The sequence below is a fragment of the Miniopterus schreibersii genome, assembly GCF_964146895.1.
Source record: "Miniopterus schreibersii genome assembly, chromosome: 13".
NCBI classification, from domain to species: Eukaryota; Metazoa; Chordata; class Mammalia; order Chiroptera; family Miniopteridae; genus Miniopterus; species Miniopterus schreibersii.
The window spans coordinates 21877802-21894829 of record NC_138113.1 but is presented as its reverse complement, the minus strand read 5'-3'; the positions used below and the strand labels follow the sequence as shown (position 1 = coordinate 21894829).

Below are 17028 nucleotides of genomic sequence, written 5' to 3'. Positions count from 1 at the left end.
GGGATGGACCTGGAGAGTATGACGCTAAGTGAAATAAACCAGTCAGAGAAAGACAAGGACCATACGATTTCACTTACATGTGGAATCTAGTGAACAAAATAAACTAACAAAATAGACTCGAAGATAGAGAACAGACTGACAGCTGTCAGAGGGAAGGGGGTTTGGGGGGCTGGGTGAAAAATGTGAAGGGATTAAGCAAACCCCACCAACACTCACAGGCACAGAGAACAGTGTGGTCATACCAGCAGGAAGGGGGGCAGAAGAGGGCGGGGGTCAGATGGTGACCCAGGGAGTCTTGACTTGGGGGGGTGAACACACAATAAAAAAAAAAATCTTACATGGCCTGGATTCCTACCTAATCTTCTCTCACCCTGTGCCGAGTTGCCTATATAAATACATATCAAAAGGAAATAAATTAGCGACGTTGTAGATGTGCCAAGTGTGGCTCCCGCTGTCCGGGCGGCTCAGGCTCGGCCGCCAGGAGAAATCCCTCCGACTGTCTTTCTTCTACTGCCACCCTGTGGCCGCCTCGCGCCACTGCAGCCCGCCGGCTCCGGGAGGCCGGGCGCGGGCCGGTCCGCTCGGCCCGCAGCGGGCGGCTGGGGCTGGGTCACCAGTCTTGGCTTGATTTCTGCTTGATGAACTTCAAGGACACGTAGTACAGGGCCACAAAGCCGCCGCTGATGCCGATGAGAATGAAGTAGATGGCGTAGAGCGGGTGCGAGCCCAGGTGCATGGAGCTGAGGATCTGGGGCGGACACCAGTGAGCTGCTGGGACGTCCAGACGGAGCCGCCGGCCCCAGCCCGAGCCCCGGCTACTTACTTTGTCCCCCGGGATGGGGAAGGTGAGGTTGCCAACCGCCAGGTGGTAAGTTTGCCCTTTAAACTGAATCTGCATCAGCCCCTCGAAGCACCACCGGAGGAAGGACACGTTGGAAATCCAGGCCGGCACTGAGGACAGCGAGGGGCACACTGTTCACACCCGCCGAGCCCTGGCCGGAGCGGCCGGGTGGCTCTGCCCTGGGGAAGCGAGTCCCTGAAGGAGCAGGGAGGGGACAGGGCTAAAGGGGAAGGGCAGGGGGGCAGCTTGGGACACGGGCGGGGCGGGGGTGGGGTGGCCAGAGGCTGTGGGGTCACCACAGGTTGGTCCATAACAGCTCAGAGGGTAACTCATGGGGTGTCCCTCCCAGCAGGTGCTCAGCAGCCCCCAGCCAGAGAGTTTTCAAGTCTGCGTCCTGCCCCCGGGGCGGTAAGATGGCAGGGGGGAGAATGAACCCTGCCTGGGGGTCAGGAAAGGCCTGGCCGCGAGGGGAGCCGGGGAGGGTGGGTTCGGGTGCGGCCTGTGGGCTCCGGCAGAGCCGGGGGAGGCCCTTCCCCAGGGACTTGCCCTTAGAGAGCTGGCTCTGCGCCGGTGGGGGCTGAGGGGCGCAGGGGCCGGGCGCTTGCCTCGGCCTAGGATGGGGTGACAAGCCCCGGGCGGGGGACGCGGCAGTGACAGCTTTCAGGGAGACGGGAGGCAGGATGCACCTGGCTCACTGGTGATGTGGGGAGCGAGGGGGAGTCGGGGTGGCTCCCAAGTGTCAGCTGGGGCTTCTAAAAAAGTGCCACCCACACCCCTCTGCAGTTATTCTCCTAGGGCACCTGCTCCTCCAACTGGACCTAAACGAGGCGTGTTCGTCTCCGGGCCGAAGCAGGCTTGGCCGCGGAGGCCAGGCGAGGGACGCGAACCTCACCTGTCCACAGGTTGTTCAGGCTGATCATGAAGCCCCCGGTGAGGTAGAAGGAGTTGTAGAGAGCGTTGCCGAAGAAGGAGGACATGTGGAAGGTGGGCAGCAGGGCGGCCGCGCACAGGGCCATGAGCCGGCAGCAGAAGACCGCCAGCCACACCAGCAGCAGGTGCAGCAGGAAGGGCTGGGGGCCCGGCCGCAGGCTGGCCAGCCAGTAGGTGGGCATCCCGTAGATGACGATGTAGGCGCAGTGCTCGGGAAGCTCCCCGAGGACCTGCAAAGGGCGCCCGCGAGGAGTGGGGCCGGCGCCTCCACCTGCCCGCTCCGTGCGGACCGCGAGAGGCCGCAGCCGGGCGTGCGGGCACCTGGGAGCCCGGGGCACGAGCTCACCGCCGGCCCGCAGACGCCGTGTGCGCCCCGGGCGGGCCAGGGCAGAGGCCCCCAGGGAGGCAGGAGGTGCCTGCTCTCGCGGGACCTGGTCTCCTGTGCCCACCCGCCTGCCCAGACCCGGCAGCTGTGCGGCCTGGGGACAGCCGCACGACCTCTCTGAGCCTCGCTTCCCTGCGGTGAGAACAGTAGCACCTCCCCGGCCTGCTCGGGGACATGGCGGGACCGGGGAGGGGAGGTACGCTAGGTGTTTCCCACCTTTTCTTCTTAAGGTTTCTGCTGGCCTTCTGGTAAGTGTTTAAAAAACATCAAGCCTGTAAACTCCCCTGGGGAACGTGGCACCTACACCCACAGATGGTGACGGCCCCGTTCAGCAAAGCACTTCTCAGGGTCGCCTGCAGGATGCGGCGCAGCTTTCCCCGCCCCCACCGGCCGCCCAGCCGCTCGCGCTCAGCCCTGACCAGTCACCTTGGCAAAGAAATATGGGCCAGCGGTGTACAGCCCGTCTTCTAGTTCATAGTAAAGCATTGCCCTCTCGGAGTGACCTAGGAGAGGGGAGAAAAGGAGGATGAAAGTGAAATTAATTGACAGTGTTTCTGTTTTTCAGTCTCTCTTAGTACAATTAAAAAGTTATATTGCCTAAACGTCTTATTAAAAAAAACAAAACCGGGCAGAGTGCAGCGCCCTGCTTTGGATGCTGCAATTCTGTGGCTTGTGCCTGCTGTCAAGCACGAATCCTGCTAGGAGAGGGATGCCTCAGATGCCTCGGTGATTTGCTTTCATTTGCATACTAATAGTAATGTGTGAACTTTGCAAACAATTATCATCGTTGATTTCACAATCATGGTGACAATTATTCAGTAAACCTGTTCTCCCTGGGAGCCCAGAGCACACAGGTCGGCTCCGGGCCAGTTCAGGGGGTGGCCGAGGCCGAGTGCCCGGCCGCTCCATGCATGGGCCGTGGGGGCCCGGGGCGCTCACATTTGGCGATGACGTCCAGGACCACGTTGAACGGGATGAGCGCTCCGATCATGAACAGCAGGGCGGCCGTGTCCATGAAGGAGAGCTTGACGGCCCCGTGGCCGTAATAGAGGAACCCGATGACCAGGGACATCAGGCAGGCCTCCGCCCCGTGGATGAGGAGGGTTGGCAGGTCTCGAAAGTCGTTGGAAATCTGACGACTTAAAAAACAAAAGAAAGGGTTGCCAAGGGAACAGCCTGCAACCACCCTGTGACCTTGGCCATGTCAGTGAACCTCTGTAAGCTTCATTTTTCTCATCTGTGAAAAGGGGATAGACGGCTTCACAGAGGTGCCGTGAGCTCACTGATGAAAGCGTCTGCCTCATGGTAGGTAGTAAATGATTGTGTTACTTTTATCATCGATGTATCTGCCCTGAGCTTTTACTTAAAGAAGTCATCCGGCTTGGCTGGGCGTGGCTCAGGGGTTGAGCGTCGACCTAGGATCCAGGCGATTGGGGTTCGATTCCCGGTCGGGGCACATGCCCGGGTTGCGGGCTCGATCCCCAGTCGGGGGCGTGCAGGAGGCAGCCGATCAGTGACCCTCTCATCATGGATGTTTCTCTCTCTCTCCCTTCCTCTCTCTGAAATCAATAAAGATGTATTTAAAAAATAAAAATTAAAAAAATAAAGATATATATATATATATGTAAAAAGTCATCCTCAGGAAATAGCTAATCAGTATGTAAAGAGGTATGTACAAGGATGTTGGTTATAGTTACTTGTCATAGCAAAAGCCCAAGATAATCCGACCACCAGTGTGGACTCTGCGGGTGGATGAGTTACGGCGGATTGGGATGCCGAGGAAGACCTGACCCGAAGAGAGGTGGAGGTGCCATTCCAAGTACCCCCAGTCCAACCCCCCCAGCCGATTACAGAACAAAGAACACTATGGGGAGTACAATCCCATTTACCTATTAAAATGTTTATGTGCGTGGAAACCACCTTAGAAAGCCTCACACCCAAACTTGGGGCAGGTTTCCTCGGAGGCTGGGGACAGGGCACCTTCCCTTTCGCTGGGGGTCTGCTGTACTGTCTGGGCTTGTCACTGTGAGCTATGTGACCTCTGCGGTCATCTGGCCAGTAAGGATATTTTGATTTTAAGGAATGAAAGTAGCAGCAATGCTCCGTATCACGTGAGGGCAGCTGCTGGTCAAGGTGATGCTGCTTTTTCAAACGATTTACCTTTTAAAATTCACTTCAAATCCCAGTTCCTCCTTCAGACTCACTTTAGCTAGGTCTTAATTTGCTACCGCAGACTTTCGGGGGGGGGGGGCAGGAATTACCGGATCAGCGTGGTGAACTGCTGCAGGGGGCCCGGCAGCTGGGCCGGAGGCGGCAGGCGGCCGGCGGCCGGCGGGAAGGCCAGGCTGTGGAGACGGAGGTGTGTCACGGCGCGGGGGCCGCCGCCCGGAGGCCCTGTCCGCCCCAGCCGCCCCGCCTCACCTGCAACAAGGGCCCACGCCTGGCTCCCCGGCCTCTGCTCTCCACAGAAAGTCGTCGAAGTCGCGCACTTTCTCCTGAAACAGGGCTGCCAGTGACTGTGCTTTCTGCCGGGTGGCCGCTTCCTGCTCTCTGCTCTGCCTGTCGATGCTGGTCAGGTCCACTGCAAGCAGAGGGTGCGGGGTCGTGGGCGACCTGCCCCTGCATGTGCTCGCAGGGGACGAGTTCAGTGCAAGGCCAGCCCGCAGCGCCGGTCAGCCCCGGGGCTCTGCACTCTGCATGTGACCACAAAGTGATGGGCAGAGAAGAAAGGGGCAGAGAGGTACCCGGGGCTGGCTCCATCCTGCCAGGCCCAGCCGCATCTCCACATAGCCTGTCTCCGGGAAGGGGCTGGTGAACGGGAAGAGGGCCAGGGAGGAGGCCCTGTGGGTGCTGACCCCAGCCCCACACCCAGGCCGGTGACATGTTCAGGACAGAGAAGGAGGCGCCGGACCTTCAGATCCACAGTTGCGCCCTGGCTCCCACTCCAGCTGTCCAAGCAGCTATGATGAGGACCCAGCCTCCCGGGGGCCGTCCAGGCGGCTGGCAGGCGGGGCTGAGCAGTCTCGTTCTCACTGTAAGTTAGTAATTTGGCTTCTCAAGCAGCCTGCCCACATGGGAAGCATGTTTTCGCTGGAGGGTACCAGGGCCCCATCAACTATAAATAAAATTCCCACTGCCCCTGGGGAGGAAGCCAGCAGGACAAGCTGGAGGACCAACTGACCCCTACCGCCTCCGTGTTACCTGCGGGGACACCTGGGAGCCCGGCCCCGGGCCTCCTCTTTCAGGGCTGCTGCAGTGCTGGACAGGCTCTCGGGGCTGCTCACACCAGGGCCTCCCTAGCCCAGCCTCCCAGGCCTTAGGGGTCGCCCCTCCCTCCATCCCTCCCTAGCCTCTTCCCTCCTCCCATTTTCATGGCACATCTCAGGGCAGGACAATGTCTAGGAGGGGTCCTGTAAATTACGACATGTCCCCTCAGTGTGCAGGGCTGGAGCTCAGGATGCCAGACGCTCTGGGCACTGCTAGGCCCTGCCCCTCAGATGCTGCGGGTCGCCTGCCCCAGGGCTTATAGGCAAGAGCTCCCACCAATAATAATAATAATAATAATAATGATTTAAAAGTAAAGAAAAATTAAGTTTTTCCAGTTCTGTTGCAGGCATTTGACTTCTAGTAACCCCACTCCGGGGTCACTGCAGTTTGCCCGGGCGGCAGGTTGGCAGGTGCTCTCTGCCCCCTTATCTGGGAACCACTGGCCTAAGGATGTCACAAAGGGCAGGAAGCCAGCCTGGCACCTGATCACAGGGAGGGAGGGAGGGTGGCTTCTGATGAGTTCACCCAGGGCGAGGGCGCAGGGTGAGGGCTGGCGTGTGGACAGTGCCCTCCTTCTGGGGGGGGGGAGGGAGGGGGCAACAGGGCCTGGAGTCAGGGTTGGGGCTGGCACACTGCTAGGAACCCCAGTTCTGCACCTCATGGCTGCGCAAGGTGTTTAACTCTTTGGATTCCTGACTCCTCATCTGTATGGATGGAGATGACCTTGGCCTGGCAGGGCTGTGAGGGTCAAAGGGACGCCCTCTTGTGGACTGGCAGCTTTGGGTCCAGTGTCCGCCCTCAAGGAGATGGTCCCGTCATCATGTCTATGGTGAGGCCTTTGCTACACCAGGCCGTCCTGGGGGAGGACTGGAGCCCCAGTGCCCTGTGGGATAAGCAGTGGCCACTGCCCCAGCCCTGGCACGACCCTGTGACCTGCCCAGCATTCACCGTGTTCCTCAGCACTCAGGACCCCAGCACCTGCTTTCGGGGCAGGCATCTGGAAGGCAGCTGTCCCCACAGGAATGAAGACAGTGTCCATGTTTCCCATGAGGGCCGTATGCTGAGGGCCCAGGACCCCAAGCAGAAGGGACTCTCTGGTGCTGACAGAGCAATTTTCACATCTAGAGAGATCCACTGGCCAAGACCACCGAAGGCCCTGGGCTGGCTTGTGCCCTGGTCCCCCCCACCCCCCCCCCCCCCAGTGCCTGTGGGCCCCCTGCCTCTGTGGGCGCAGCTTTAAGATTTCCTGGAGGCCTCCAAATCTCAAATATCCTGCTTCCATAGAGGCTGAATAAAGACCAGTTTGGAGTACACGGAATTTCTCACCTCCTGTGCACACAGGGGGGCTGGCCCCCCTTTCTGGCATTTGGTGCTTGGCAAAATGGCACACGTGCTATAGTCGGCTCTGCCCACCCCCATCCTGGGCCCGCTCCCCTGAATCTCTCCGCCAGGCTCTGGGGAGCCCCGTGTCCAGGCCGCAGGCCCGGCTGGCTCACCATAGAAGTCAGCAGGGTTGCTGTAGCGAGGACAGGGGTAGCCAACCGCCGTGAAATACTGGACCATGTGCTGGGCGGCCCCCAAGTAGACGGTGATGCCCGATGTCATCAGGAGGACCAGGTCGAAGAGCCTGAAGATGTCGGAACGAGGCTGGTGCAGGGAGATGAGCACCAGCCTGTTGCCCTTGGCCAGCCTGGACAGGGTCTTCACCAGGTTGTGGGCCGTGAAGCTGTCGAGCCCGGAGGTGGGCTCGTCCAGGATGAGGATCCCTTCCAGGCGGAGAGGGAGCCGGGCAAGTCGTCAGGGCTCTGGCTGGACCGGGCCGAGCCAGGTGGGCGGCCCGGGCCCCTCCAGCCCCCGGCACCCGCAGCGCTCACCTGGGTTCCACAGCAGCTGCACCCCGATGCTGACCCTCCGCCGCTCGCCCCCCGACACGCCCCGCACGTAGGTGTTGCCCACGCGCGTGTTGGCACACTGCCGCAGCCGCAGCTCCGCGATCACGTCGTCCACCTGGGCACGAAGGAGCCCGGCTTGGAGGCCGCCTCGTGGGCCGCCCCAGGGCCACACACACTCGGCCCCAAAGCATAAAGCACCTGCCCCTCTGGGTGGGTTGGAGCCCAGCCTCCGCCCCCGACTGCCCAGGTCGCCGCAGGTCCCACGGGGACGCCGCGAGCTGGGCAGGTGGCTGTGTCTTGGGGACAAGGCAGCGGGCTCCCCGCCACACGGAGGATGCTCATCACACTGTGTCGCCTGCGGTGAGGGGAGCCCCCGGCCTGCGACGGCGCTCGGGGAGCTCTGGGCTCTAGCTGCCGGCGGGCGGGCGGGCAGAGCGCACCCCGGGCTCTTCTGGGGACCGGTGGTGCCCTGAGTGGGTCCACTCCCTGTGGCTGGGCCCGGGCCGGGCGGGAGGGGCAGGCCGGGGAGAGGTGTGCTGGCTTCGTGGGGTCACCGGGTCAGTTAGCTACCCTCTTGTCACGCTGGGCCTGGGAGAAGGTTCTGGGCAGGCGCAGCTGGGCGACGAAAGCCAAGGTCTCGCGGACGGTGAGGTTGGGGAGCAGCTGGTCCTGCTGGCGCACGTGGGCCACAGACTTCCTCACCAGCTGCGGGGTGCTGGGCTGCCCGTTGATCCAGATTTGGCCGGACTTAATTTTGCCACTGTGGCCTCGCCCGGTGATCACGTCCAGGAAAGAGGCTCTGCCACAACCTGCAAAGCCACCAGAGACGCCCCTGGGATCACAGGTTCGGGGGGCCAGCCTGGAGGCCGCCTGCACCCCCTTCAGGGACCCTAGAAGTGACCAGTCCCCAGGGAAGGGACACAGAACTCAGCACTGGGTGAGGCAGCCCAGCAGCTGGAGCTCCAGGCCCTTGACCGCAGCCAACCTGAGCACCCTGGGGTGCTGAGGGCACACTGATGCTGGGGTTGCTGCCTGGCAGCCTGTGGCTGAACCGCAGGAGGACAGGGCTCTGGCTGCCACGGGCCCGCCTGTGCCTGGAGTGATGTCCCTCCCTCAGGAGCAAGGCTGGTGCTAACGGCACTGTGAAGCTGAACTGGTCGGGGCTGCAAGCATGCCAGCCACATTTCATCATTCGACTCGTTTGGCTCAGGAGCTGGCTTTGTGGGAAGGACTAATTTGGAGAATTAATAGGGTGTCTTTTAAACATGCAAAAGTGGATCTATTTTTAGATATAAGGGAGAGAAAAATAGAAAAGTAATAGATGTGGGAATGATTTAAAACCTACAGCACAGTGTACACGTGTGTTCTGAATTTCTCTCCACTTTTTATATGCTTATTTAAAAAAAATTTTTAATTGATTTTAGAGAGTGAGGAAGAGAGAGAGATCAGTTTGTTGTTTCACTTATTTATGCATTTGTTGGTTGATTCTTATATGTGCCCCGACCTGGCATCGAACCCACAACCTGGGCATATTGAGATGATGCTCCAACCAACTGAGCTACCTGGCCAGAGCCTACATGCTCTAATTTTTATCAGTCATACTTTTTACTCTTTTTAAAAAAAATGAACAACAATGATTCATTGCACACAAATGAACACCGCCCACTTCTGAATGGCGTAGTGATTGCTCTTGGGTCGGGGAAGTAAGTGCCAGATTGCACCAGGATTCTGGAAGACATTCGATGAGACTCTTTCTTTGACAGCCATTTAAGCTGTGAAAGAGAAATGGGCTCAAGATCTGAGAACACCTTCTTGCAAACGAGCTGGAAAGAACCTGTCCAGTTCCCCCAGATGGGGTTTTGGTTTCTTTACTACAGATTCCTTAAAGAGAGCAAATCTTCCAAGTCATTTTCAAACAAGGAAAGTACCAATACACATCGTGTGACAACTCGCCACATGCCACGTGCCTCCTGCAGGCAGCCCCAGTGCCCCTGTGCAAAGAACAAAAATCAAGAAGCTTCCCCAGTGATCCTTCTGCACAGGGATCACAAGTTGTCAGGGTAGAAAGGGACCTGCACGCTGCCTCCCAGCTGCACCTCCTTCAAGGTCCCCGAGAACTTAGGTGGAACAAAATAGCCAGGAGAGAAGCCAGAGAGGTGGGCTGCGGTCCTGTGCTCAGACTTGGGTATTGGCTCCAGGCTCTGGGAGCACAGGGAACTTTGCCAACTTTTGCAGGGACTGCGGGGTCCCCAACCAGGAGGGGAAAGGCCACATTTCCGGAACAAAGCTTTGTGAGAGGAGTGGGTGCCTTTCTAGCTCCTGGTGCAACTGGGGAGACCCTCACGCACCAGGAGCAAACACCGGCATTCAAGATCCTCATAAAACAGCCGGAGTCTCTGAAGCAGTGAATTCATTCATTGGAGGACACCTTTGCACTGCTGATTCCGTAGAAGCTAAAACGCCTGGGGCTGTTTTGTTTTATGTATTTATTTTTAAAATTATAAACAGATTATTATTATTTTGGTGAGTGGAATAAATGGCACAGGAAGTATTATTGATAAACCTTTCTAAGAAATCATCTTAATAATTTCAGCCAAGTCAATCTGAAGCTAAACACACTGAGCCTAGAGCCAGAGGACCTGGAGAGGGCTCCGTGTGGCCTCCCCAAGCCTCACTTTCCTCAGCGGCAGGTCAGGGATGCTGACAGCTGCAGAGCTGTGTGTGGTGAGATGACTCTGCGGCCTTGTGGGAGCACCTGGAACAGCCCCTGTGCCTCCTAGATTATTAATTCTTAAAGAGAAAGCAGATTAAACAGGAAAATCCACCAGGAGTTAGAAACAAAAATAAAACAGGCCTATGAAGCAGCCACTTTTTTCTTGTTTAGATCAGAACTGCAGGGACAGGGCCCTAAGCAGGTAGGACTTGACCTGCGGGTTGTTCCAGTGACAAAGTGCATTTACACCCATTTGATCTTTGGTTAGACAATAAACAGAACTTCCCTGTCCGAAGATTGTAAAAATTTGGAGCAGATGTTCAAAAAGTTGAGTAATCTGTACTTCTGGAAATGATTAATGAAAAGGTATAAAGTGCTGTCTCTAACACTGTTAGGGAGAAACGCTTTTATCTGAGATGATAATCAGGAGACCAAAGTTCTAGTTCTAGGTCTGCATGAAGTATATGTCCTTAGGTGTGTGTGTTTGTCTGTGTCTGTGGAAAGGGGGGGGACACTAAAAATATTGAGGGCCAGCTCATTTGAAAACCCTCCTGTAAAGATGCTTCCAAGCAGGTAAGGAGAAAGACAGGTAGAAGGCAATGGCGAGAACGCGCTCTGCTCTCCAAGTCCCCTCCCGGCCCTGGCGTTCTGCAATGCTAAGTCTGGCCTGTGGAAGTGACTGTTAAGGCACCGCAAGCATCTGGATCTGTGCAGATGGTGGAAAGTTGAGCTCAGACTAGGAGGGGCTGTGTCTACCCGCTGTTTGACCAAAGCCAGAATCTGATTGTGGGGGGACAATGAATGCTTTTGTGGTGGAGGAGTCCCCTGAAAAGAACACTCAGTCTGAAGCTGCCTGACAGTCCTGGAGAGGTTTTTGCCTTGTCTCAATACAGGTGTTATGGACAGAAGCTCTGGCTGCAGCTTCAAGGGGCACACTCCTGATTCCACACCACGGATCTCAGCAACTGCCTGAGAGCTGGTAAATGGAGCAGCAGAGATTTGAACCCAGGTCTGTCTGACCCAGAGCCCATGCTCTCAGACACTCTGCTAGAGTATTCTACTAGTCAGCACAGGGTTCTGTAAGAAGCATCCATTTGCCCAAAGGACAATTCTACATCCCAGTGCCCCACTATCTGCCGGTAGTGTACCTGAGCTCCCTATGATGGCCAGCATCTGCCCACTCCTCACTTTGAAGCTCAGGTTCTGGATGCCCAGCTCACAAGAGTCCTTGGGAGATGCCCAAGGCATCTTGAACTGAGCCAGCTGCTCAAACCAAGGCACCTGGGAGGCCACATCCACCTGTGGGGAAGACATCAGAAGGTTCCTCAGAGAGCTGGATGGCTCAAGAGCTTCAGAAACTTCTGTCCAACTTGCTACAGGAGACCTCTTCCTGCAGATACACAACAGGCCTGAGGGCTCCCCACCCAGGGTCTACCAATCACAGGGACTGGAGTCCACCACGCTGAGAACCTGGACCTGCCATTTCCAAGTCTGAAGATAACACATGGAAAACATGTGTAATAGCAGAACAGAAATAAAAATACAACATGAAGTAAAATGATGCCTTCACTCAATAATAATAGTAATTTACTAATAACTTAAAGAATGTTTACTATGTTCAGGACATTCAGTAATTAATTTATATTCATTATCTCATGCAATCTTCATTGCAAACTTATAACACGGGTATGATTATAATCCCTGTTCTACAGATACAGCTCAGAGCAGTTAAGTAGCTTGTCATGATCACAGAACTAGCAAGTGGCAGTGCAGGGAAAGGCTATGGCATGGCTCGTTAGCTGTCCTAACTCACCTCCGCGGGAAGCCAGATTTGGGCCTCAGAGGTTCACCATCCCACGCCCCACCACATCCCATCTGGACCACCTGGGGTCTGCCCCTGGGGAGGTGTGGGAAACAGGGGTCTTGAATCTGACCTGTCAGGGGATTCCTGACAGTCCCTAAAAGGCACTTGCACTCTGACTGTTTTATTAGCTCTAGTGACAGTACATTTTACCCCCAAAAAAGATAACGACAAACTCTGTCGTTTACTTACTAGCACCACACCACTGTAATGCCTTAGTTTTGGTAACTGCTATGGGCTATGGGCAAGATGCTAGCATCAGGGAAAGTGGGGCAAAGGCTAATGGGAACGCTCTACTATTTTTTTCAACTTTTTCAAAAGTTAAAATTATTTCAAAATATAAAGTTAGTAAGGAGATTTAGAGACACCCCCCGCCCCTCCCCACAGGCTCACACAGTTTGTTTCATGTTTTAACAAAGGGCTCTGTGCTTCGAAGCCTCCAGCCACAACAGTGCGGTTGGAGGAAGCCTCCGGGGTGCCGGCACCCATCGCGTGGGGCAACGACATGGACTCGGCTCTGCCTTTGGGAGCAGGGGCCCCTTCTCGTCCACTGAGGGGACTGCCTGGCCTTCCCGCCCGCTCTTCCCACCTGTTCTTAGGCGCGCCTCTACCTGGTAGCTGAGGCCTCGGACCTCCAAGGTGTTGGACGGGCCACTGTAGGTGAAGTACAGGCTGCTGTCGTTTTCAGAAGAGAATAAGCTGTCCTGGAGGCCCTGCGGGGAGACGGGACAAGGTGGCGGGCTCCTTCAGAAGCTGCTGAGGGCACAGCATGAAGCAGAGGGGAGACCCGACGGGAGAGAACAACAGCTAGTGTGGTTGAGATCCCAAATGAGCAAGCCATGGGTTTGGGCAGGTGGAGCCCAAGGGCTGTGAGAAAACAGGAGCCTCGATGAGGGCACATCTCGTCTTTCCTGCAGAGAGAGCGTTAGGGCTCCCCTCACCCCCGACGGGCTGCTCCAGTATAGCTCCTGGCCCCACATGAGACCTCACGCACACCCTGCCCACCTACATTCCATACACGCTCTCCACAGACAAATGCCCTGTGGCCTGGGGTGCCCAGTTGGGCCTGGGACAAGGTTCACACAGGCCCTGAGAGTGGGCTTGAGGTCATTTGCACAGGGAATTTTGGGGCCCTGGTCCGTGGCGTGGCAAGTGCCCTTAGCCCACAGATCGGTCCACAGACAGGATCATGACCAGAAGACGGTGAGAGGGGCCCAGGCCTCGGGGCAGAGCTGTGAGAGATCTGAGCGGAACATTTTGGGAAAGGGCCAGGCTTGTCCCCTCAGCCAAGAACAAAGCCTGCGTGTGTCCCAGGCGTGAGTCCTCAGCATGTCACTACTTGTCCAGGGCACGGGCTCCTCATCTTAGAACAAGGACCTGTGCTCTGTGCTCCCCCAATTTCCTTCCTCTTGATGCTCTGACTCAGGAATTTGATCAAAAGTTAATAGAAGGAGAAATTACAGTGTAGCCCAGCAGGAGCCAAGCTGGTTACCTACAAATAAATCTGCTTTTGCTTTTTTGGGTGTCACCTGTCAGAAATTCAAGTGATATTCTGACAGTCGTACTGATTAAGATGTCAGCTGAATAGATATTTAAGTATTTGAAAAATACAGAGAGTTTGTCAAAACCTCAGGAAAAGTCTAACAAATCCTTCCTGGGAGCCAAGGAAAATATTTCAAAATGGAACAGAGGTCACAAGCTCTCTTCTTCCGAAAGTTGAGCTGCCTGTGTGCTCCGGAAGGCACAGTCCGCGGGCGGTGTGGGGTCCAGGGCAGGGGAAGCCGAGAGCAGGGCCCGCGCACCTCCCTCCTTCCCTTACCCCTTTCTTTCCTCTGAGCCTCGGCACCCTCCACCTCCTCAGAGCACCTACCTACCTGGAAAGTGGACACCCCTGCCTCTGACCAGGCTTGAGATCACCTCCACATATTGGTCCAGATTCCAAAATGTGCAGCCTTCCTTTCTCAGCAGCCCCTCCACCGGGAATCTGACCTGGGGAAGGCCAGGTGTTTGTTCCCAGAAGCTATTTCTGAGCTAACTCATATCTTATACCTATTGACTAATATCCTTCCTGCAGATATTTGCTTTTAAAAACAAACAGGATGCATATTAGCCCAAACGAGTCACTTAGCAATTGACAGAATTTCTGGTAATTTAACAAAATTAAATGGTAAAGCTAGGCAGTGGGGATGCCGGTGGGGGGGTGGTTGGCGGGTGAGAGTCCGGGGGCAGCCCTGCTGGAGTCCAGCAGCTTTCTGATCTGCTCTTGATCTTCCCGGAGCTTCGTTCTCCACCTCGGGGGGCGCAGACCCTCTCGCCTCCTCCACCTCCGCCTCTGGCTCCTGCCTTGGAGGCATCCGCAGCTGCGGGTCGAGGTAGGAACAGAAATCTGGAGTTCTGCTCACTCACCAGCTCTCTCTATTTGAAAACATATTTTGAAATATTTCAGAATATTTCGAACAGCTATGGTCTGCTGCTTCCATACTCTCCCAGAAACCTGGGGACTACTCTCAGTGGGCCCGCTGCTGACTGTCACCTGTATTATCTCCTTCCACTTCCATTGCTCTGGGATGTCCTTTCCAAGGACCTCTCACCTCCCCATCGCAGGGAGGCTTTGACAAAGACTGCGGGTGTCATTTTCACACGCATCATAAGTCACAGTATTTTCACACCCCGCACAGTGTATGCACAGTGAAAACACAGCCTGATTGGGTGCTTGAGGTCACCCTGTCTCCACACCTGGCCTGTCTTGCTCCACCCTAATCACCTGTCAGCCACTGAAATCTAAGCTTCTCAAAGACTGTCTTTTTCACGGCCACGTCCCAAACTCCCTGCCTGAAGCGTGTCGCGGGCTCCCAATGAGTGTTTGCTGGATGCCTCCGTGGTTGATTGAAGGAGCGCATCGCTGGGAGACTGGCGTCGGAGGGAGAGGCCTGGGGCCAGCAGGAGCTTGTTAGTGAGCACGTTTGCCCTGCACTACAGAAACAGAAGGGACCGGAATGCATTAAGACACAGAAGCTTTCTCTTCTAGGCCTCAGTGAGTAAGTGATTGACTTGATAAAACAGAAGGAGTTCAGATCTGCAGATGGTTAATACCATTCAAAGGTATCAGCTGATGCCGCAAAACATCTATTTGTTTGCTGTACATTCAAATACAGTGGTTCTCCAACAATAATAGAACAAGATGGGGAAGAGAAATGGACTTTATTTGGAATCTCCCAAGAGCATTTTGAACAGCTTTGTTGTGCAAAACTCCTCATCAAACTCAGATGCAACCTTTCTAAGGATGATGTCTTCATAAACACTGAGCGTTAGCTTGCTGATTAGTGGTTTCCTCCCATGTGCTCGATGTGTAGAGTCTGGTTGGCATTCGGAGACACTAAGTCAGATGCAGGGAAGAGAAAGTTAAAGGCCAGCCCCCAGCTCAGGTCTTCCCAGAGCTCAGAGACTCACAAAGCTCCTTCCAGTCCAGAGACTGGACCTTGTCCACCATGGCTACTTGGGTTCACAGTCCACCAGCCTGCAGTTGAGGTTCTCTGGAGCTGGGGGTGAGCAGAGAAGGGGGACAGGCTGTGGTTTAGGCTGGAAGCTGGTTTTCCTGTGCCAGCACATTCTAGTTGTCCCTCCAAGAAATACTAGAATTTTTATTTCATTTTTACTTATTGATTTTTAGAGAAAGAAAGGAAGGGAGAGAAAGAGAGAGAGAGAAACATCAATCTGTTGTTCCTCTTATTATTTATGCATTAATTGGTTGATTCTTGTATGTGCCCTGACCAGGGATCAGACCCACAACCTTGGTGTGTCAGGACGATGCTCTAACCAACTGAGCTACCTGCCAGGGCCGAAGTCTTGGACCTTTTAAATTTACACCTGACTTCCCAGGTTGTGGGGAAGGTAAAAGGATAGAAACCATTTTTATTTAACAGTTTTTAGCTTCATTAACGACTTTAAACGACCTAGTCATGATGCATAGCCTCATCGTCTTCTCTTGGCCCCTTGAGTAACAGGATTGGAGAAAAGAGCATGGAAACGGCGTTATTTCTGCGGCCTGCATTCCTGGATGTCGGCTCAGGCAGGTCTCTGCCTCCCAAGCTACTGTGGGTGAGCTGTCAGACCTTCTAGGCAGAAAGTCAGCCACCGCTGAGTTTATATCCCGTTCAGGCCGTGAGCACGCCCGGCACAGCTCCTGGGAGTCGTGTCCTGGGGGCACTGGGCCCGTGGTTATCCCCAGAGCAGGGCTGGCCATTTGCTGCAGCTGGGAGCTCACCAGGCATGGCCGGTGCCCTGGGCCTGGCTGAGGTCAGCAACTCCAGGTCAGCGAGGTGGCCTGTGGCCTTCTCGTGGTGTGCGGAGTCCTCAGCGACTCTTGCCTTTCTCTCCCTCTTCCCCGGAGCAGGCAAACACAGGAAGGTGGGGTGAGGCAAGGGTAGAGGGTGGGGATCTGTTTCCTTTCAACCTTCCCATTTAGCTTCCTGCTTCAAATCTTGCCCACACTCCAATTTTGTCAAAGGCCATTTCTCAAGTAAACGTTTCTTATGTAAAATGAGGGCAGACACCCTGGGCCCCCACCTCGTGGCCCCCGGCTGTCGTCTAGTCCTGGGATCTCTCCCATCACTGCCTGCTGTGGCCACATTTTGAACATAAACTATGATGTGCTCACAAACATCACCTGCCATCCTGTCTCATCAGTTTACTGCCACTGAGATACTGAGCTTGATGGTCACATGGACAAAGGGGACACTGCAGCGTCCCTGGTATGTGTAGGAACATTTCTGTGATAGAGTGGCATTTGGAAAAAGCTGGGTCAGCCCAAGTCACCAACAAGAACATCATTTCCCTGCAGGAGCACGCCTCAGGTCAGGAGGTGACCTCGGGAGCCCCCACCACCTCCTGACCCCTGAATCTGCCCCCTTAGCCCTTCGACGCCAAGGAAATGGGGTCCTGCTGCCACGGAAGATTCCTGAGGGAAGAAAGTAAGGTCCCATCCACCCCCACCCACTAGGACTGAGGTGACTCCCCATCACTCACCGAGGCATCTTGGGGAGCAGCCCTGGTCCCCAGCCCTCTGTCCTCCGGGGCCATCTCAGCCATGGGGCCCAGCAGCGTCTGCGTCCCTTGCTGAGATTCCTTTGGACCTTAGCT

At 55.6% G+C, this 17028-nt stretch overlaps 1 protein-coding gene across 1 annotated transcript; it reads right to left on the bottom strand.

The window, feature by feature from the left end:
- Nucleotides 1-270: 270 nt before the first annotated feature.
- On the bottom strand, nucleotides 271-16999 carry ABCG8 (ATP binding cassette subfamily G member 8). Its single transcript, XM_081156997.1, has 12 exons — nucleotides 16915-16999; nucleotides 12501-12602; nucleotides 11177-11327; nucleotides 7886-8124; nucleotides 7298-7430; nucleotides 6920-7189; nucleotides 4578-4737; nucleotides 3096-3343; nucleotides 2583-2659; nucleotides 1734-2001; nucleotides 824-951; nucleotides 271-748 (listed from the first exon to the last, which is right to left on the bottom strand). Exons 1-12 carry the CDS (start codon nucleotides 16975-16977, stop codon nucleotides 611-613), a joined length of 1977 nt encoding a protein of 658 aa, XP_081013123.1. The 5' UTR covers nucleotides 16978-16999; the 3' UTR covers nucleotides 271-610.
- Between the last annotated feature and the right edge of the window lie 29 nt (nucleotides 17000-17028).